The following is a 23,484-nucleotide window of genomic DNA, read 5'->3' as shown; positions in this document are numbered from 1 at the left end:
CGTTTAAAATATCACAAACACATCTCAAAAGCAAACATTTGTCTTACATTGCAAACACCTTTGCCATAATATTATATTTTGAATATATCATATACACACAGTTATTCAAAACCTGAAGCTCTTCTTTCATGAGATTCTGCATTTCTGTACAAGATTGAATGTAATTGGCAGAGAGCTTCACGGTAAACATGAAAGCAAGATTGAAACCAAACTATTAATTGTTTTACTGTAAGCGTTTGTGGTTATACCGTATTACAGTCCGAAAAACCAATGACTTGACCTTTGACCTGTTTATAGGCCTATTCTAAAGCCATGATTGGTTGGTGTTCAGTAAAGCAATGAGTGTTTGCACATGTGAGGAGTGTGTGTGAGGCTCTGATGAATTACTATTCATCAATTTGATAGGTTGTGTTTGAAAAAGGAAAGATACTTCCTGATACATTTTTGTGTGTCGTGGTTTGCAAAAAGTCGAAGGCATAACTGGTTTATGGTTTTGCAGATTTGGTGTGTGATTATGGTGTCAGGTTTCAGGAATTGTACAAGTTGCAAAAAAAAACAACAACAAAAAAAAACATTATTCTTAATGTCTACATTGTTTTTAAGTTTTATTTTTTACTTTATTTCATTATCGATATATTTAATAACTAAATAAAAATGAGAAATGATGCCTTGACAGTTAGCTGAAGTTAAAAGTGTTTATATATTTATTTTTGTTTATTTTATTTCAAATAATTAAAGTGTTCTTTTTTTCTGGTTTTAGCTTTAGCAAAAATAACCCTGCCTCAAAGTCGTCAACTGTGCTCCAGTTTTCCAGTAATGTAAGGTTAGGATTGTTTTGTCATTCCTCTGACATGGATCGCAATGCAAGACCTTTTAGTCTTTGAATTCAATGCAATAATCAAGTCACAAGAATAAACCTGGCATGCATATCAATAAAATCTGCCATGTTTTTCCTCTGACCACTCCAGCTTGTGTCTATTTATTTTCTGTGTTTGAAATCACAGTGAAACTATTTTAGCTCATGAGAAGCTCAAGCAGCCACAACAGAAAACTGACAATTGCAGGATCCAGAGAAACCTCGGCTGGAGGCGGAATACCAGCTCGGCTGTTTTTACCCGGCGTTAGAAGATCATATTTACATGCAAACATTTACAGTAAAAACACATTGATTGTAAATAAATCTTTCAGAATAAAATGGCCATCGAGTGAATCATACAATATTAAGGTCATTTCATTCTGATAGACAAAAAGTAAGTAAAAATTAATTAAAAATAAGATGTGTATAAGGATTAAAATAAAACATCCGAACACAATACAGCCGTGTGTTAGAAAATGTGTTTAATGTTCATGAAAAAAAATTAATGTATATATATATATATATATAAGTTAAATGATTAATAAAATCCATTTATGATATTATTTTTGAAAGCATCACTTTACAGCATTTAGGTGTGTGTGTGTGTGTGCGTCTGTGTGTGTGCGTGTGCGTGTGTGTGTGCGAAAATAAGAAAGAAAATTATACAATACAGCCGTGTGTTAGAAAATGTTTTTAATGTTCATGAAAAAATGTATATATATATATATATATATATATATATAACAGGCCTATATATATATATACACTCTAAAAAATGCTGGGTTGTTTCAACCCAATTTTGGGTAAAATATGGACAAACCCAAATGTTGGGTTAAAAATGTAATGTAAAAATTTTACCCAACGGCTGGGTTTGTCCATATTTTACCCAAAATTGGGTTGAAACAACCCAGCATTTTTTAGAGTGTAAATATTTGTTATAAGTTAAGTTATAAGTTAATTGATTATTAAAATCCATTAATGATATTATTTTTGAAAGCATCACTTACAGCATTTAGGGGTGTGTGTGTGTGTGTTTGTGTGTGTGTGTGTGTGTGTGTGTGTGTGTGTGTGTGTGTGTTATGGTATGGCGCTCAAATTATGTGTGTGTGTGTGTGTGTGTGTGTGTGTGTGCGACTGTGCGTGTGTGTGTTATGGTATGGCGCTCAAATTATGTGTGTGCGTGCGTATGTGCGTGTGTGTGTGTGTGTGTGTGTGTGTGTGCGTGTGTGTGTGTGAAAATAAGAAAGAAAATTAAGCCTGTTTTTTTGTTTTGTTTTATTCTGCCGTGCAATATGACCTGTACTTGTTTTAGTAAGAATTACTTATTGTTTGTGACCTTTTGCATCTTTCCTCTTCAGGTTTCTGTTCCCTGATCAGTATGTGCAGATATTAATTCTATTGTTTATTCATTCAGTTGTGTTTTACATCTATCTTCAGGCAATCACATTAGGGAAGATGTGACTGGTTTTGTCTGGACACGAGGATATCATGTTCCGGAATACAGTAAAGCACAGACCATGTTTATTTTAAATTTACAAAGGTATAAGGCTTAATAAACAGACAGCTTATAATAACAGATTTTCTTTAACATGCTATTTGGGTGAATAAACAAATGGGTAGTTAATTGTATCTAATTATAATAACGGCCAAACGAGGTAAATGTACGATACAAACATTAGATCTTTTGTTCACCAGTGAGTCATTCAAACTTCTCCTTCCTCATGATTATAGTTATCCGCGTTGTTTACTTGGTTCCACTTGTAGACAGTTGGGTCATAAGTCATAAGAGGATTATGAAACTACCTGTTGGCCTCATTTGGCTATTTTGGTGACTGTTGATTTCATTTAAAAACACTTATGTCTTAAGTCATATGTCTTAGATTCAATAACAGTAATTTAGACTCAAAATGCACTTTCCTGGCTGTGTGCCGAGCTGCATTGCAGATTCTCCTTCAGCTGAGAATGAAGGACAGTCAGTTTATGTGCAGTGAAACTGCAGTGACATGATGTACGAACAGGAGATTTTCGAGAGAGGGAACCACACAGATTCTGGGAAAGCAGAACAAATAATGTTGTATGACTAACAAGAGATTAGGAGTGAACAATAAAACAACTAGTTTGTTGAATTACCGGAATCATCCTGTCTCAGCAAGCAGGGTTGCCAGGTCTGCTTGACAATAATAACCCAATTCCAAAAAAATGATTTTTAACATTATACATACCTACTTAGATTTTTCTTGCACTTACTAACTAAGGTAGCAGTATAATAATAATAATAAAAAATAAAAAAACAAGTCTGATCATCATTATAGCCATGTAAGCATACTACCTAAATTCATTTAAACTGAGATAAATTTGAGGGGTTGCTTAATATAAAAGTATACATTACATGCTTGAAAACTTCTTGAATTAAACATAACTTGTAACTGTACTCTTTGCCATATAATGAAAGTGAATGGGAAATTAAATTACAAAATAGCACCTTAAAACCAAGCGTCTAAAAGCTTTGTATGAGCAAAAGTGTTATTTCTTGAAAGTTTTTCCCTCTCCATTCAAATAATATACACAAGGAATCACAATCACTAGTTAACAATGCCATTCATTTTAAAACAACGGAAGAAGGCAAGGTTTCCTGTAATACAGACTTACATTTCTGTTTATTAATCATGTAAAGATCATGACTTAAGAAGTCTACTAGGTTGACTATGATTGACTAATATTGTTTTTTTTTTTTTTTTGTCATTTCAAAGCTTGACAGGTTTAGTCTCCATTTACTTTCATTCGGTCTATATGGAAAAGAGTGACTGGTATTTTTGTGTTCTTCTGAAGAAAAAAGTCTACGGGTCTGAAACGACATGAATTGTAAGAAAATGCATACATTTTTTTCTTTATTTTATTTTAGACGAATATAGCCAAGTTCAGGGATAGTTCACTCAAAAATTAAAATGCTGTCATTAATTACATTTCAAACCCATAAGACTTGAATTAATCTTCGGAGGCCATTGACAGCCATGTTTACCACAACCACAACTGATATCTGATCATCTTTAGAAAAATCGGACTTAAACTGCTCAATTCATATGGATTAGTTTTACAATCTCTTTATGATCTTTTTAAAAGCGTCAAAGTGGTAGTTGAGGACCTGTCAATGAAGGGACAGATGAACACAGGCTTGGAAGTTGGAACGACATGAGGGTGAATAAATAATGACTTTTTTTTTTTTTTTTAGGGGTGAACTGTCCCTTTAAGGATTCCCCAATTCGACGTGTCATGGCAACCCACCGACCCTCCTCTCCACTGGATGCCGCTGCAGGCCAAGAAAGAGACCACTCCCATTGACTTTTCGAAACCTGCCTAAAGGGTGTGTTTTTAGGGCTGAACGTATATTTGTTCTGCATCACGCACTGCAGACATGGGAAAAGGAGTCGGTGTGTGTGAGAGAAGTGATCAGTTGAATCGCTAAAGGACAGTGAATAAGTTCTTTAAGGAGCGCTGAAATGCCCGCGTGACGCTATACCACGAACACACAACCGTCATTCGTAGTTAACCGACTTTTCTTGTCATCCGTGATCGGGACAGGACAGCAGGTTGAGATGTTATCAGAAGAGCAAACGAGGAACATGAAGAAAACGTGACTGGAGCCTTTGGACTGTATCGATGAGGAGTGTTTTGGAGTTGTCATTGAGTGTCCTTTTTCATACAGTGTTTCTGAGGGGCTGATGGTGATGAGGATGATGATGATGGAGGACGAACATCATTTCTATCTTTTAGTGTAATGCTTTGAGGGAATATCCTAACACAACTCTATGTATCTGAGGATATAACACCCGCATGTTTCCTAGTTTATATGCTGGTATAGCCCACACACACACACACGTCTGTATTTCCTGGTTTTCTCTTCACCTGGAGACGGTGTTTTAAGTGCTTTATCCAAGAGTCCAGGAAGTAGGAAACTAAAGAGCCTTTAATATTTAAATCAATCCGAAGTCAGAAAATGATACAGGAACTATCTAGTAGGTTAAAAGGGAACTTCGCTGTAGAGCTAGTTAAAGCATCGACACACCTGGTCAGATAATATCGTGTTATTCGTGTATCTGGAGGAGTTTGATTCCTCTCATCTTCTGAAACGCACAACTGTCATGGAGATGAAGATGTTCATCGTTGTCTTGGGGCTCCTGGTGGGCAGTTTGATGCCCATCGGAGGGGCCGCCAGCTCTCCAGACACGAGAGGCGAGGGAAATCACTCCAGTTACATCAAGAAACCCTTCCCGGTTCTGTCTTTTGATTATGACCACGTCCGGCTGCCCTTTGAGATCTCACTATGGGTGCTGCTGGCTTCCTTGATGAAATTGGGTGAGTATTTTTATATTCGGTGTCATAATATTTGTACGTGTGTCTGTTATATATATATGACCTATGACCTGTGTGGTGACCTATAGCCTTATATGTGGTGACCTCATCAGCCCGGAGATACCCCTTAAAGAGACAGTTCACCCCAACAATTAAAATTGTGTCATTAATTACTCACACTCATGTCGTTCCAAACCTTTAAGACTTCCGTTCATCTTCGTAAGACAAATAAAGATCTTTTGATGTAATCTGAGAGCTTTCTGTCCCTCCATTGACAGTCTACGCAACTACCATTTTCAAGCCCCAGAAAGGTACATTAGTAAAGAAGACATCATTAGTAACCCATGTGACTCCAGTGGTTTAACCTCAATTTTATGAAGCGACATGAGTGCTTTGTTTGCACACTTTTTCACCACTTATTTACAAAATATTAATCTCCCAACAAGCATTCACGAGAACGCATGTGTGTTGTGTTGACGCGAGAGCAGATGTTGTACTTGAACATAGTCTGAGATGAATTTTTTGTAAATAAAGTGGTAAATTATTATTATTATTTTTCATTGAACCACTAGGGAAGTGATGGTGCTGATTTTTTTTTTACCAGTTAATCGACTTGTGACAGCGCCTGTAATTCCTGTATCACCAGTGGCGGGGACGGTTGGGGATGTTGGAGCTTTTTCGCTTTTAAATGGCTTGCAGTGCGTGTCCACTGGCGTTGAATTAGTGTTTTAAATTACCCTCTGCCCAGGGGGAGTTTCTTCTCTGTTCGCACACTACTCCGATTACCAGTGTAAATATTCCTTGTCCACACTGTGACCAAGTGGCTATGTGCATAACACATAGCCACTGTGTTAAGTGTTATGTGCATAACAGTATAACAGTGTTTCTCTCTTGCTGCCAGCATAAAGTCTGGTCCAGATTGCAGTATATCCTGACAGAAACTGTCCACTTGGACAGGAAGACTGGCATGTAAAGTGACCAGTGGTATTCTGTGTGTTCCTGGGCAGTTTTGCAGCATCAGTTTTTATTTATGTATGCATGCATCAGACTTCGGATGGCATGTCGTCTGAGACTAGAACAGTGGTGACCTGAGATTCTTACATGCCATTAGATGATACCAATGGAAGCTTGTTTCCACCACAGAATAAAAAATTAAAAAGATAATTGTGACTTTTTATCTCATTATTTATAATCACAATTGCATGTGTTTTTTCATCACAATTGCATGTGTTACTGTCAGAATTGCGATATATTAATTATTGCATTATAAAGTCAGAATTGCGAGATAAAAAGTCACTATTACTTTGTTAATTTAGGTTTTACATACTGCACTGGGCCTTCTTGATTAGGGGTGGGTATAATATATGGTTTATTAAATATTTTACTTCCTGAGTGAGTTGTGCATAAGGTGCCGATTGTTGTCAAAGGTTTGCGGAGAGTCATGGTGTTTTGTGGAAATACAGCAGTGGTATGATGCGCGAGGAGAGGAACATGCTGGCGAAGAGGGAAGATGAGGTCAGGTATGTGCAAAGTGCAAACGCTGAGTTTCTGTCTTCTTCCTGTTTCAGAAGAGCGTGTGTGTGTGTGAGCGAGAGGTTATTTGCCATGACGGTTTTAGCTTCCTGACATACACTCTCCTCCTGACATAGCCTACGCTTTTCAGCCTCAGCGTTGTTTTAGTGACATCTCAATTCTCAGCCGGAGAGTGTTTTTAGTGTGAGGCATCTTGAGCTGCACGATTCTGGGAACACCATCACCATTTTTTTTATATAAAAATAGAGATCACAATTTTCCCATGATTCCGAACAAACAACTAAACAAAATAAGTAATTTACTAGAGGTTCTGACAAAATTTTAATAGCTGTAGTCTATTTAAAAATGTTTAATTAATTTAAATGAATAATATTTCCGGTTTGAATGTATGATTCAATGACTCACTCATAAATACTTGTTTCATTACTGGATGAGTCAATGACTCACTCATAAATACTTGTTTCATTACTGGATGAGTCAATCAAGCACATCTGTCAATCATAATATCATCCAGAAGACTCAATTATAGCATGAGTTCTGAAGTCATACTGTATGTTTATGTGCGGAAGAGACACAAATTTATGCAATTATTCGCTCATTAGATTTTTTGTACTTGTCCTGTCAACATTTTCACTGGATGTTAGAGCAAATTTGAAGACTTTTTTTTTTTCTCAGATATTTTCTGTAAAACAGTTCATAGTGAACACATCTGTCAATCATACATTAGTCCAAAAGATTCAAGCACTACCTGTATATTAGTACATTATATAAATCTTCTGAATTCATGCTATAGGTTTATGTGAAGAAGAGAAATTTAAGTCATTATTCACTGATATTACTATTTAAAGTGACATTGTCACTGGCTGTTAGAGCAAATTGGACTTTATTTATTTAGAAGAATCCTTCCCCAGATATTTTCTGTACAACAATTCATAGTAAAATGATAAATTCAATCATAAATTAGTCAAGAAGTTTCATGCACTACATTATATAGTATAATGTTAGTCTTATAAAGTCAAATATATAATAGGTTAATGTGATTTTTACTTGCCCTGGCTACATGGCTAAATTTTTATTGGGTATGTATTTTGACTATCAGATGTAATTGGACTAAACCCTTTGGTTTTTCTCTTGACTTTCTCGGTCAGTCAGGCTGTATTTAGTCCGGCTCCTCTCCTCTGCTTCTCGGCTGTAGCTTTTGTCATTTCTAGTGTTTACATCTCAGTCCATCTGTCCAAATGCCCTGGCGCCTCTGCAAGGGTTAACATTAATGTTTCAGAGTCTGTTACTTCATTATTAATAAATGCTCCTCATGGGGAGTGAGTGCCAGCTCTCACGTCTTGAAGACATAGTAGTAGTGAATACAATATGGACTGATTTATAGCTGACGCTCAGGGCTCATTGGCATGGCTGGAACGGAAAGCAAACCGATAGAAAGGTGGGGTTTAGATCAATTAATCAGGACTATTTAAATGAGCTTCTGTTCCGCAGGGTTTGAAGTGAACGCATTAATTGCTCTGGTGTTGGTTGTGTCGATGTTTAGCAAAGCAGGATTTCAAGTTGCAGTCGTTCAAGGAGATCTACAATGACTGGAAAAGCAGAATTTCTGCAGAATTTCTTTGTCATTTTGTTGAAATTTGGTTAAAATTGTTAACAGACACTCGTGGTTATCTGATATTTGGTTCATTATTAATTCTGTTTTCTCGTTTGCATTCTTTCATCGATCGGTCTGTGTGAACTCGACTGTGACCTCAGGCTGTGAAACTGGTTTGGGCTGTGGTGTAGTGTCTGCTTATTAGTCTTTTCACCAGACCACTGTCTCCCACTGTTAACTCTCGTTCGTTTGATCAACTGATTAGCTCTCAGACAGGAGGATAGAGATCCGGCCTAACCAGTGGGATTACAATAGAGTCGCTGTTTAGATTAAAACGAACCCTGAGTTCATTTGAATAAGTGTGAAGTTGTTGAACGCTGCCACCCAAACCCTGGTGTGGACCGAGACCGCTGAAAATATGGTATAAACTAAAGTTCAGTCGTAAAATATACGCCATAAACGTCCATTTTTTAATCTTTAGGTTCAGTGTTAAAATTGACCGTGTGAGTGCTAAGTGAACCAGGACTAAATGCATTTTCTTTTTTCCCGGACCAAAAGCACCGAGTGTGTGAACACACCCTAGGAAATCTCAGACCTGAACAACTGTAAATCATCTGTTGATTTAATGTTCCCTCTGTCTGTTTGGCTTTGGCAGGGACTTATTAATCATTAATTGGTATTCTGTGTTTGATCTTATCAGGATTAAAGGCAGCCAATTATGTGAACCTTGATTGCCCTTTTGCCCTTGACACCGCTTTTATGCCATGGCAATTTTTTAATGTAGCCTACCTTATGTGTGAAGAGATTTTTCCACCGGTATATAAACTTGCAACAACACCAGTTTTTTTTACCAATAACGGTAATCGCTTTTTAAACACAGACTATCACAGCAAGCCTAGTAAATACCATAGTATAGCCTGATCATTCGGTTCCATGTTGTATCAAAATGCCTTAACATTATATGATCCATGCATTTGTCCATTCCACATGTTGCTTTTTTTCACAGCATATTTAGGCCATTCACAAATACAACAAATATGTTTTGTTTTGTTTGTTTATTACATTAATTGAAAATTTTATATAAGTTTGGGTTCAGAAATATAATTTTAAAGAAGTTAAAACTTTTATTCAGCGAGGACTCATTGATCAAAAGTGACAGTAAAGACATTTATAATGGTACAAAATATTTTAATTTCATAGAGATTTCTTATGCTGTTCTTTTGAACTTTGTTCATCAGTGAATCCTGAAAAAAACATTAATAATGATACTTTTTTTTTTTGATCAGATAAATTAAGCCTCGGTGAGCATAAGAGACTTTTTCCAAAAACATAAAAAATATTACAGACACCAAACTTTTGTGTGTCCATTTGTATGCTCCTTTTTTAATTTCATTTGGTTGAATGATTAGGTCTTTTTCCACTGCTTGTTTCTCTCTTGGTAATGTTTTTTTTTGTTAGCGCTTAATAACATGCAGATAGTCCGCTGGCAGCCAATCCCAGTCTCTCACTGAGATGATGCTGGTTTTTCCCTAGACAGGCTGTTCACTTTTGCCCAGGATCGATATGACTCATTGGCGCAGCAGTTACAAGCACCTTTACTGACCCTGCAGAGGAGCGTAACACACAACAGAGTCTTCTCATTTGCGTTTCTTGTCCGTTTACCCCTTCGATTTACATGCCAGATGTTTGTTTAGCATGTTCCGTCTGCCAAGCCAGAAATTTGACTGACTGCTCCAACATCTAAGGCTTAATGCGATGAAAAAAACATATGCTTGCTTGGTTCCAAATGAGATAGTTTGAAATGCATATGCATGCATTTTTTTTGCTACTCTCATGTGCAAGTAAATGATAAAACAAAATGTCTACATGTTGGCACATTTCAACCATTGCATAATGCGTAGATTTCGTCCCAGTCCCAGAAGGAGTCCCGGTGCAGGTAGAGGAGATCTGACATGCTCAGTATATCCCTGGGGGGTTGATGTCCCTAGTCTTGTGCCAGGCTGCTCCCATTATAACATTCCCCACAGGCAGCCATGTGTTTCACTGCAGATGAATGCCTGGCGACGAGAACGGCCTGCAGACTTCACTGTGCCCTTGAGAGCATTCTGGGTAAATTTCCTGCAGCGATGCACACTAACCAGGCCGAAGACTGAGATTGACTGTCATGTAGACAGAATCTTGAACTCTTCAAATCAAAAAGTAATCAAAGTTTTGGTTGGTGAAAATTGGCACCATAAAAGTTTCAGGGGTTCTCAACTCTGGTCCTCGAGATCCAACCCAAATCAGACACACCTGAACAAGCTAGTCAAGGTGTTCAGGATCAGGAGTGAAACTGGAGGACAGTGGACCTCGGGGGCCAGAGTTGAGAGTTTCACTTAAATCAAGGGATTTTTATTTGCTGTGCCACATTTGAATTCCCGCTGGAAATTGATTGGATCCAGAAAAGTAGGCATTCGTTGTCGAAGCTCGCAGCAGAATGACGCTTGGAGGGGATTTCATCAGAGAAGGAAGCTCATTTTCAGATTTTGATTAAAGATTACGAAGACATTTTTTTCTTTCTTCTGTGGATTAACATGCATGGTTGAATTGTTTAGACTACAACAAGACTAGTAATGTGTGCTAACTAAGTAAATAGGGGGAATTTTGATTTAATGCCAGAAAAAAAAAATGATGCAATATTTTCAAATGAAAGTAGCATTTGTTGTACGTTTTTTTAGGCATATTTAAATAAATATTGACTTGCAGTAAAAAAAAAAAAATCACCATTAAGAATAATGATAGATAGATGGATAGATTGATAGATAGTAAAACATTTATAAAGTAAAATATTCTGAAGCAATCGAGTAGTTAATTCACATGGAAATGTCACAATGCAAAAAAAAAATCTAAATGGTCTGTAAAATAGGCTTTACTTTCTTTATACATCAATTAATTTCTAATTTTTAATTCTTTTCATTTTCTTTTACTTTTCATGAGATTCACTCAATGTATTCATTTATTTATTGAGTGCTGGTGTTTTAATTGCTTAAACACAAAACCTTGAGTGCTTTTACCTTGGTTAGGGGGTTTAGTGTCATGCAAACGATTAACCACAGTTAAGAAATATGGGATTCCAACAGAACACACACACACACACACACACACAACCTGTAATGCCTCTCTGTCAGGCTAAAGAATGACTGTCCGACTCGCCTGATCAGTTTGACGGGCCAGCCTGCTGATGCTGTTCTACAGGTCTGAACAAACAACACCCCGTATATGACACGCATCTGAAAGCCATACTTTTTTAAAGTAAATGATGTAAAGTAATCCTTAACCCACACATAGCTGCAAACATATGCAGTCATACAAGAAACATGATACAGCAAAATCTTCCCAGCTGACACTTTTCTACCGCTTCAAGGTATATATCATCATCATGCTTGGCTCTCGCCTGACGGGTACTTTAGCTTTCTGTGCACGTCCATCTCTAGTGTCTTGCAGAGGCAGTCGTGATGACTTCGCTGCTCGTAATTAAGGGCTGTCAGGACCATTCTCTCTAACGCCCGCAATTTATTGCAGTCTAATGTTCCCTAAAGGGCTTTGTAAGTGGCATGAAAACGCTTATAAGATCACACATTTAAATGTGCACTGTAACATTATAACACTTTGTACAGTAGATTATCATGCAAAAGATGTATTTGAGTCTAAGAAGTACAAGAATGCAAACGCTTTTAACACTTTCACATCCTTTACGTAAGGAATAATTGACGCCGGTCCATTGAATTATTAGAAAACAATGTACACACCCGAGGTGGTAATGAACCACAACGTGAAACAGATTAGCTATTCCACCTCAGGTGTGTGTTATTTTTCAATTAATACAACCGAAGTCAATTATTCCGCTTATACGGTTACCACACCACCTAACACATTTTTCAGATGTTGTATTTCCAGACATTTGCTCTTGTGTAGGACTAATTTCTTACACATCTCATCCCACGCCTCTGTTGCTAATGCCAAAACGTCATTTTAGAGCTAGTGTAGGCTTCAGTCACTGATAGCAGTCTAATGCAGTTATTAATATAGTTATTAATGCAGTTATTAGAGAGCGAGAGAAAGAAATTAAGCGTTTATTTTACATGAGTCTTTGCGTCTCATAAGTGTTTGACAGCAGCGTCTCTAATAGTGAAACTGTAAGTGTATCTGCTTCAAGAACAGCTCCGTTATTAACTCGCTAGTAAGAAATGTCATGTAGCTTTTAAGCTGCTAAACTACCGTATTTTCTGGACTATAAGTCACACTTTTTTCATAGTTTGGCTGGTCCTGCGACTTCTAGTCAGGTGCGACTTATATATCAAAATGAATTCATACTGACTGAGAAAACATTACCGTCTACAGCCGCGAGAGGGCGCTCTAGTTGGCGGAGTTGTTCAGAAGCGACACCGAGGAAGAATTCAATGGATTTAGTGTTGAGGAATGAGATCGGGAGCTTGGTGAACTTGCTTACCGGTAACTTGTTGGACTCGCTGGCTTATGTTAATTTAGCCTATTCAGCCTCCCAGGTATATGTTCTTTATGCTATTGTGGAGCTGAATAACTGTTAATGTGTTACGCTAACACACCGGACAGCGGACACCTATTCAGCCTGTTGTTCTGTGTGCTATTGTGTAGTTGAATAACTTGCCTTTCCAGATTAAATGTCTGTTCTTGTCTTGGTCTTGAATTTTGTGAAATAAATGTCTAAATAAATGCGACTTATAGTCCAGTGCGACTTATATATATATATTTTTCCTCTTCATGGCGCATTTTTTGACTAAAGCGACTTATAGTCCGGAAAATACGGTAATAAAATCGCCAGTGCTTTCGGTACATAATAAAACTTAATTTTGAGACAAAAAAACATGAAAATAATTTGTTTTTTTAATCCTATTGTTTACTATATTTATTTATTTTATTTTATTTTAGTTGTTTTTGGATTTTGGTTCTTTTGCTGTTGTCGGATGTAAGGACCTTTTAAAATAACTGAAATCATTTGGCGAAGTGAGATTTAGGAGCTGTAATTCGGTCAAGACGTGCCTGAACTACTTTAGCTGTGCGTTTCTCTGAAAATAATTCCACATCTTTGAATGTTTGTCAACCAATCAGATTCAAGCATTCAAAAAGCCCCGTAGTAATGTCATTTGATGTTCGGTTTCCCTGTAACTTGTAATCAGAAACCTTAACATGCTAAAAAATGTCCAGCTTTACCCAAAAGAAAGTCAAACCGGTTGTTGTTGCGTCTGAATTGAGATTAGAACCGGTTTAGAAACTAATTTAAATCCCCAAGAGCATCCAGAGACCGCATTTCCCACATAGTTTCAGTTGCACTTTAAATAAATTTGTTTAGGCTTAGTGTTTATAATGAGTTGTTTATAATGAAATCCAACATAATTTATGTTTGGTTTAAACTTGCATTTTTTTATTTAATGGATCAATTTGCTGTTGAGTGAAGGGATATTGTTTGTTTGTGTAAATGTTTCATCTTATTTACTGGTATTTCACATTATTTCTTAATGTAATAATAAAGTGTGAATTTTATACTGATGCAACTTATGTGAGCAACTATATATATATATATATATATATAATTTTTTTTTCTTTTTTTTTTCTCAACAATCCAATTTTGACCCGTGCAAATTTTTTCCCCCCAGAAAATTCTGTACTCGTCACTCACTGTATTTGGGTATGAAAGATTTGGCTCCTGAAAGTGTAATGTCCAGCTATGTAGTGTGAATTTGGACACTTGTTTTGTACTTGTTGATCCTCTGCAGAACCCAGAAGTCCTTCGAGCAGCTGCTGTGGTTTAGGTCGGAACAGTCTGGACTCCTGTCATGCATGCCGTTGCAGACATTGTTTTATAATAATGATTGGAGAACATTTATGTCGAGCGATTCCATATGATAATTCATTACATTTTCTTAATTAAGGGTTTTCATGTGCAGAAGACATTGATCTCTGTGCTTGTGTGAGTGAGTGGAGGCGGAGCTAATTAGCATATTCATAGACCGTGTATACTAAATGAGGTAAGGGTGTAGAGTTACATTCAAGCTATTTTGAGGCATGAATATTTTTTTTTCTAGGAAAAAACTTTTACATATGTAATTTTGGTGATCAAAGATGAGTTTTAAGGGATAAAATGGTTGACAACTGGGGGACTTTAAAACAGCCGATGATCAGGGCCGATTATATCCTGTCAATCAAAAGGGTGCGGAAAAAAAAGTGTCATTGTGTGTGAGGAAAATGTCTGGTGTTGAATTTAGGGCAAGTTGCTTAAAAAAAAATAGCATCGTTATCAGGCTCTATTTGACCCTATGAATCACTCGTAGTTCAAGCCACGGTTGCCAAGTTGTCTAACTAACATTGTAAGTGCACCACAGGGACAGGACAGTAGTCCCTTTTAAATTAATTAACATCCATCTTTTTATCGTTTTTTCATCTCTTCAAAACTAACTAAAAAGATGTGCAAAAAAGCAAGAACGTGAAGTCAATGAGTTATTTAGATCACAGCATGTATGCAGGCCTCATGTTAGTAGCGATGAGATGTTGACATTTGTTATGTGCGATTGACCGGTTTTAATTGGATGTGCTCAGTGTGTGTGGTAACATGTTTACACTATCAGACCTCACACTGTTTTCTCGTCTCTCCACACGTGCCAGCATGCCGATCAGCCTCAAGACGTGTGGCACGCTGGCATCAGGCTCTGAATAATTCAGTCTCCCGGGGACTCATTGTTGGGTGTTTGAGGGGCCGCACAACGGGCACGGTGCCAGCGTGAAGGTTAAATGACCGTGTAACAGCTCAGGGATTCTGGCTCCTCTATTTTGAGTCTTTATATATAACACTGATCTAGGGATGGGCCCGATGAGCACAACCGTATCACAGTACGAGAAATTCTTTATCACAATATGGAATTTATTTGTTTGATGTTTTGTTTGTATTTTTTTGTTTTGATGATCCAGTAAAACTAAACTGAATTAATAAAATGATCTATTTATTTATTTGATGATCCAGTGATTTTTAGTATTTTTTTATTATATTTTAATTTTGATAATCCAGTGAAACCAAGCAAGTTATTTATTTATTTGTTTGTTTGTTTTATAAAATGTTGATAGTTTAGTTTTTATTTATTTGTTTATATGTTAATTATTTATTTCAATTGTGATAATAGTGAAACTAAACAAAAATATTTTTGTTGTGTTCAGTTTTATTTGTTTGTTTATTTATTATTTTTTGATAATCCAATGAAACTAAAATGTATTAATTTATTATATTTTTTGTTGATAATCCATATATCAAAATATTTTATTTTATTTGTTTTGTTTTATTTTATTGTATTATTATTTTAAAAAATTATATTACACAATGTAACAAAACACAGGGTTTGAACTACTTTTAACATGATAAATTGTCTCATTGCGTCAAAGTCCAGGCTGCTTTTGAATGATATTCAGTGGAGAAACACTCATTTCCTCCATTAGCTTCTGGACCTTGTTAACCAGCTGCTAAACAAGGTTTGATCTGGAGAAATGGATCTTCCTATAATGACTTCTCTCTTCCATTACTCCCGATAAAACCTTTCAGGCTTGAGGAGGTTTTAATTCAGCTTGTCTCCTGGGTCTTTTATCTGCTGTCGTGTCACACAGAGCTGTGTCGGTGGTTACGTAGACACATTTAATGACTTACTTCAGTTGAAATGAACATGACGTCGTCAGTCTTCAAATAAACCTCTTATTCATTACCGTTCAACAGACCGGGTTTAGATTAAGCCAAGGTTAGGCTTTAGTTCAATTAGGACATTTACAGTTTTTCTCGATTGTTTACACACATTTTCTGAAAGCATGCCCCATACTCTCAGAACTCTACACACACACAATGGGCAAAACCCCTCAATTATCCTGCAAAATGAAACTTTACATTCAAAACATTTTGTTTATTTCTTCTCAAAATGGTATTTTGTTTTCAAATGACACACACAAACCATCATATGAATAGACATTTATAAGAACCAGTTGAACACTGATGTGCTCGATGTAAAACACTTCTTCTCCATTCATCATAATGACTTAGGCCTTTTTTTGTTCAGTGTTACACTTACTACAGACAGTACATTCATAAGTGTGTTGTAAAATATATGAGAATATTGTTTTTATACTCCGAACACACAGTAACAAATATATTTATATATTTTATACCAACACAAAGTTGCACATACAGTGGTCTACATACAAAACAATAGAAGAAAGAAGAATTTACTGTATACAGTTACAGGAAAAAAACAAACATCTGATTGCTAATTGTAAAACTGTGTGACGAGTGTTTGATCATGTGATGAGTCAGTGTGCATTGAATGGCAGTGTGTTCCTTGTGAAAACACGAGATTTTCTGCATGAAAATTGTGCCAAATGCAGATAATTGTGTGTAGTGTTTTAAAAAAAGTGTGTTTTAGAGCTGCAGTCTGAGTGTAAAGCAGGAATTGTGCTTGTAGTTTAGCAGAATTGGTTCAGGGGGTCGGTGAATGAGTTACATGTTGTGGTCATTGTGTCTCAAGTACCAGTATTTGTGTGTAAACAATCGAGAAAAACTGTAAGAAGCATTTATAAACGTGACTTAAAACATTACTGGTGTGATCTTGAACTGTGTTTATCAGTCACGAGATGAGCGCAGATTTGTGTGGGATTCTCAGAGAGTGTGTGTGTGTGTCCTTTAACTATTTCCTCGTCGATCTTGTTCTCACTGTGGTATGCTGTGTTACTTTCCATGAGTTAAGCCCCGTGTTTGTCTCCTGAAAACATTCAGCTCGTATGACAAATGCACTCGAAATATCTGAAGCCAGCTGCAACAAACCCCTTTAGTTAAGAAAAACTTTAGTGATAATACTAAAACTAAAGCTTACGACAAACCGAAGATAGACTTGAAGTCAATCGTTTGTTTGAGTGTTTTCAGCTCTTAAGAAAACAGTTTGACTGGCATTATGTTCTCTGTGACCCTTTCATGATGACATTATTCTGCAGCTCTGAGGTTCACACGTCTGTCAGCAAAGCAACAGCAGGATCACAGTTTACACACTGCTGTGCAACACCGCTGCGGCTTTACACTGAGAATAAAGTGAATTCAGTGGGTTGGCATTTGGATAGTTCCTTTGTAGCCATGAATAAGCTATTAAAAATGATAACAAACTTGATTGTCATAAAATCTAGAGATCTGCAGAAATCATCAGATTTACTGAACATGTGACATACTGAACATCCACCAGTTCAGTTCACAAAATCGTGTTTCTAAACTGTATTTTAATACATTTAAATACTGCTAAACATGCATCAAATTTAGAATCAACCATATATTATATTATATTATATTATATATTTAGTAGTGCTGGGAAAAGATTAATCGCACCCAAAATAACAGTTTGTGTTTACATAATATATATGTGTGTGTACTGTGCATAATTATTTTGTATATATAAATACACACATGTATGTATATATTTAAGAAATATTTGCATAATCTGTAGGCTATTTATATTTATACATCCATTATATTATATATAAATATACATATTTTTTATATATATATATATATATAACACATTTTTCTTAAATATATTCATGCATGTCTGTGTATTTATATATACACAAAATAATTATACACAGTACACACATATATTATGTAAACACAAACTTTTATTTTGCACTAATATTTAGTGACGCACTGAAATTTCGGCTTCCGAAAATATATATATATAAAAGAAAAAACTTTATTCCAGCCATTCAACGTCCATTATTCGTCAGTTAGCTAGAAAAAAAAAACTATAGAGAGGAGCATTTTAATAAATAAATGCACTAAGTTACATATTCATTATATTTTTACTTAACCGGTCTTTTTTAATGAATGAATGTTTGAATAAATCTTTCATGAAAACACTTTTCATCAACCATTTAAATGTTTATATTTGAACAGCGATTGAAAAACATAATTATATCATTAAAAAGTTTTTCTAAAACTGCCTTATGTGCAATTTAAATGTGTTGATTAATTTAGATTGATTAATTTATTATTAAATAAACTTTATTTTTGGTTTCAGTTTCTGTCTAAATTAAAACATTATTTTTGGTTTTTCAGTAAAAAATTATTTTGGATGCATCACTAATTTATTATTTTTCTTCCTCTTTTAGGGTTCCACCTGATCCCTCGTTTGTCCTCGATCGTACCGGAGAGCTGTCTGCTGATCGTGGTGGGTCTGCTGGTCGGTGGTCTTATAAAGGTGGTCGGCGAGGTTCCTCCGACGCTGCAATCCAATATATTCTTCCTCTATCTTCTGCCTCCCATCATCCTCGATGCGGGATATTTCCTGCCCATACGACCCTTCACTGAGAACCTGGGCACCATCCTCATGTTTGCGGTGGTGGGGACCCTCTGGAATGCGTTTTTCGTGGGTAGTCTGCTGTACGGCGTGTGCCAGCTGGAGGGCGTTGACCTGAAGCATGTGGACCTCCTGTCGTGTCTGCTGTTCGGGACCATCATCTCAGCCGTAGACCCTGTAGCCGTGCTGGCTGTGTTTGAAGAGATCCACATTAATGAGCTGCTCCACATCCTGGTGTTCGGAGAGTCTTTACTTAATGATGCCGTCACTGTGGTGAGTACACTGAACTAGCGTGAGTGTGTGAGTGTGTGAGTGAGTGAGTGAGTGAGTGAGTGAGTGAGTGAGTGAGTGAGTGAGTGAGTGAGTGAGTGAGTGAGTGAGTGAGTGAGTGAGTGAGTGTGTGAGTGAGTGTGTGAGTGAGTGTGTGAGTGAGTGTGTGAGTGAGTGTGTGAGTGAGTGTGTGAGTGAGTGTGTGAGTGAGTGAGTGAGTGAGTGAGTGAGTGAGTGAGTGAGTGAGTGAGTGAGTGAGTGTACTCACTGGCCACTGTGAGTGAGTGAGTGAGTGAGTGAGTGAGTGAGTGAGTGAGTGAGTGTACTCACTGGCCACTGTGAGTGAGTGAGTGAGTGAGTGAGTGAGTGTACTCACTGGCCACTGTGAGTGAGTGAGTGAGTGTACTCACTGGCCACTGTGAGTGAGTGAGTGAGTGAGTGAGTGAGTGAGTGAGTGAGTGAGTGAGTGAGTGAGTGTACTCACTGGCCACTGTGAGTGAGTGAGTGAGTGAGTGAGTGAGTGAGTGAGTGAGTGAGTGAGTGAGTGTACTCACTGGCCACTGTGAGTGAGTGAGTGTACTCACTGGCCACTGTGAGTGAGTGAGTGAGTGAGTGTACTCACTGGCCACTGTGAGTGAGTGAGTGAGTGAGTGAGTGAGTGAGTGAGTGAGTGAGTGAGTGAGTGAGTGAGTGAGTGAGTGAGTGAGTGAGTGTACTCACTGGCCACTGTGAGTGAGTGAGTGAGTGAGTGAGTGAGTGAGTGTACTCACTGGCCACTGTGAGTGAGTGAGTGAGTGAGTGTACTCACTGGCCACTGTGAGTGAGTGAGTGAGTGAGTGAGTGAGTGAGTGAGTGAGTGAGTGAGTGAGTGAGTGAGTGAGTGAGTGAGTGAGTGTACTCACTGGCCACTGTGAGTGAGTGAGTGAGTGAGTGAGTGTACTCACTGGCCACTGTGAGTGAGTGAGTGAGTGAGTGAGTGAGTGAGTGAGTGAGTGAGTGAGTGTACTCACTGGCCACTGTGAGTGAGTGAGTGAGTGAGTGAGTGAGTGAGTGAGTGTACTCACTGGCCACTGTGAGTGAGTGAGTGAGTGTACTCACTGGCCACTGTGAGTGAGTGAGTGAGTGTACTCACTGGCCACTGTGAGTGAGTGAGTGAGTGAGTGAGTGAGTGAGTGAGTGAGTGAGTGAGTGAGTGAGTGAGTGAGTGAGTGAGTGTACTCACTGGCCACTGTGAGTGAGTGAGTGAGTGAGTGAGTGAGTGAGTGAGTGAGTGAGTGAGTGTACTCACTGGCCACTGTGAGTGAGTGAGTGAGTGAGTGAGTGAGTGAGTGTACTCACTGGCCACTGTGAGTGAGTGAGTGAGTGAGTGAGTGAGTGAGTGAGTGAGTGAGTGAGTGAGTGAGTGAGTGAGTGAGTGAGTGAGTGAGTGAGTGAGTGAGTGAGTGAGTGAGTGAGTGTACTCACTGGCCACTGTGAGTGAGTGAGTGAGTGTACTCACTGGCCATTTATTCATCAAGCCAATGTGCAAACTATCGCAAATCAAAGTGAAAGTAAGTCGCAGACGCTTAACACACAATAATCTTCATTAAAAGTAAAGAAACTAAATGATCTTACCAGGGCTGTTGCCGCTCTCTCTTATTGCGGTCTTTGACTTTGATTTTTTTAGCTGATGATCAATCAAATGCAGCTCATTACTGTTGCTTTCAGTGACGTGCACTCCATTAAATCTGCATATAGCGCGGGAATTGAAGATCGGATTTATATCCGTTTTGTGAAAACACATTTACATGTATGTGACCAGGTGTAAATGGAATCGTTTTGATAAATCAGATACCTATCCGATCTGAGAAAACACATGAAGTGCCCAGGTGTAAACAGTCCCATAGATTCAACATAGTGCTGAAAATCCCAGTGTAATCCTCCGCACCATTACATCACCACCAGCAGTCTGGACCGTTGATCCAATACAGGATGGATCCATACTTTCATGTTGTTTGTCAAATTCTGACCCGACCGTCTGAATGTCACTGCACAAATCGACGCTCATCAGACCAGACAGTGTTTTTCCAATCTTCTATTGTCAATTTTGGTGAGCCCGTGTGAATTGTAGAGGTGTTCTGCTGCTGTAGTCTGTCTGCTTCAAGGCTGGATGTGTTGATCATTCAGAGATGCTCTTCTGCAGACCTCGCTTGTTACGAGTTACTGTTGCCGTTCAGCTGAGCCAGTCTGGCCTCTGGCATCAAGGCATTTTCACCCACAGAACCGCCACTCACTTGATATTTTCTCTTTTTCGGGAGAGATGGTTGTGCGTGAAAACCCCAGTAGATCAGTTTCAGCAGTTTCTGAAATCATGACCAATACGAGTCACTCAAATCACTTTTCTTCCCGCAATGTGGCTCAGTTTGATTTGGTGCCCAGATCATCTTGACCATGTCTACATGCTTAAAACACATTTTACCACTTCCAGGTCCACCGTCCTGAAGTCAATGGGTTATTTGAACGGGTTTTTAGTTAAATGCTTGAAATAAGGTCGGAGATGAACACACAAGCTCAAAATATTTTCAAGGTTTTTTTCTACAATATAAAATACATCAGTAATACCCTCGTGTGAATTTTTTTAAATTTTTTTTAAGCTGAAGTAAACTCACTAGTCTGCTTTCACAGCCTTGTTGTTTTTAATAATCATACTCTTGCAAACTACTTGAACTTTCAGGGAAAATGTTTTTAAATGGACTGAAAGAGTTAACTGAAGCTTAGTGATGGTGACGTTAAAGTCATGTGACCATGGTGTAGTACGTTTACAGCCTACGTTAGCTTTCAACTCCTGCAGATTATATTTACGCTTCAAATTTCATAAAAGTTGTGTTCATTTGTGAAGATTATCACTATTAACTAAACGTAAAAATCACAAGCTTTTTTTATTCACAGACATTCTTTGCTGCAATAATCCAAAAGCCAGTGGGAAATAACCTATCGGGTTTTTTGTCGAGGTAACCAGGGTAATGCTAACTGCACCAATCTATTAGGCACCCTCCTATCAGCTATTGTGAATGCATATCGGTCAGCCACTAGTCTCTGTATGATATATGAGATCGTGCCAGTCCTTCACTGTCTGTGAGAATTCACTGCACACTTGTTCACTCTCACAGCTCAATTTATCAGGTGATCGAGCGAGCCCTTTGGAGAAGGCGTCTTGTTTCCATTACCTCAACTGTTTTTCCTCGACGGTTTGACCTCATGCTTTGAATGAGCTTTTGTCTCAAGTGGTCTATTGAACAAATTACACTTAGAAGGTGATCAATGGAAGAAGTCTAACATGATTTCAGGTGATCTAAGGAGTATTTGTTGTCCAGTTCTTCACATCTGAAGTTTATTGATGTGAGTTTATTGAAAAAATGTTTACTGATACGATTGAATGTATTTGATAAGGAATCTGATGATGTGTAGCTCAGCATAAGAAAATAAATACTAAATGTGGATGTTTACAGATAAGTTGCACAACTCTCTTACTAACTAACAGCTCTCTAACTAACTATATGGCTGCACTTTACAGGAAGGTCAATAAATAGTTACCGTAATTTCCGGAGTATAAGTCGCATCAGTCAAAAATTGCGTCATGAAGAGGAAATAAACATATATAAGTCGCACTGGACTATAAGTATTTAGAAATTTATTTCACAAAATCCAAGACCAAAAACAGACATTTAATGGAAAGGCAAGTTATTCAGCTGCACAATAGCACACAGAACAACAGCTGAATAGGTGTCCGGTATGTTAACGTAACACAGTTATTCAGCTGCACAATAGCACACAGAACAACAGCTGAATAGGTGTCTGGTATGTTAACGTAACACAGTTATTCAGCTGCACAATAGCACACAGAACAACAGCTGAATAGGTGTCTGGTATGTTAACGTAACACAGTTATTCAGCTGCACAATAGCACACAGAACAACAGCTGAATAGGTGTCCGGTATGTTAACGTAACACAGTTATTCAGCTGCACAATAGCACACAGAACAACAGCTGAATCTGAATAGGTGTCCGGTATGTTAACGTAACACAGTTATTCAGCTGCACAATAGCATAAAGAACAACAGCTGAATAGGTGTCCGGTATGTTAACGTAACACAGTTATTCAGCTGCACAATAGCATAAAGAACAACAGCTTAATAGGTGTCCGGTATGTTAACGTAACACAGTTATTCAGCTGCACAATAGCATAAAGAACAACAGCTGAATAGGTGTCCGGTATGTTAACGTAACACAGTTATTCAGCTGCACAATAGCACACAGAACAACAGCTGAATAGGTGTCCGGTATGTTAACGTAGCCTACTGTGTTGCCCTTTTTATTTATTTTGTTTATCGTCACATTCAACCTTCATGTCATGCGAATTTATTAAATGTAAATGAACATCAGAATATGTAGTTGTAGCCTATACTATCTGAATTCATAAGTAAATCATATTATATAGTTTTATTTTTGAATATATAGAA

General features: G+C 37.6%; 1 protein-coding gene across 1 annotated transcript in view; it reads left to right on the top strand.

Annotated features, from left to right (window-relative positions):
• slc9a1a (solute carrier family 9 member A1a) overlaps positions 1–23,484 on the top strand; it is a 46,041-nt gene that overhangs the window by 5,938 nt on the left and 16,619 nt on the right. The window contains exons 2-3 of the mRNA XM_079626497.1: positions 4,086–5,209; positions 18,528–18,988. Of these exons, the coding sequence (XP_079482623.1) occupies positions 4,996–5,209; positions 18,528–18,988 (675 nt within the window). The 5' untranslated portion in view covers positions 4,086–4,995. The remainder of the gene's footprint in view (positions 1–4,085; positions 5,210–18,527; positions 18,989–23,484) is intronic.

This window comes from Phoxinus phoxinus (assembly GCF_949152265.1).
Source record: "Phoxinus phoxinus genome assembly, chromosome: 10".
Taxonomy (NCBI): domain Eukaryota; kingdom Metazoa; phylum Chordata; class Actinopteri; order Cypriniformes; family Leuciscidae; genus Phoxinus; species Phoxinus phoxinus.
Note: the sequence above shows the minus strand (reverse complement) of the source record. Positions and strands in the feature narration are given on the sequence as shown.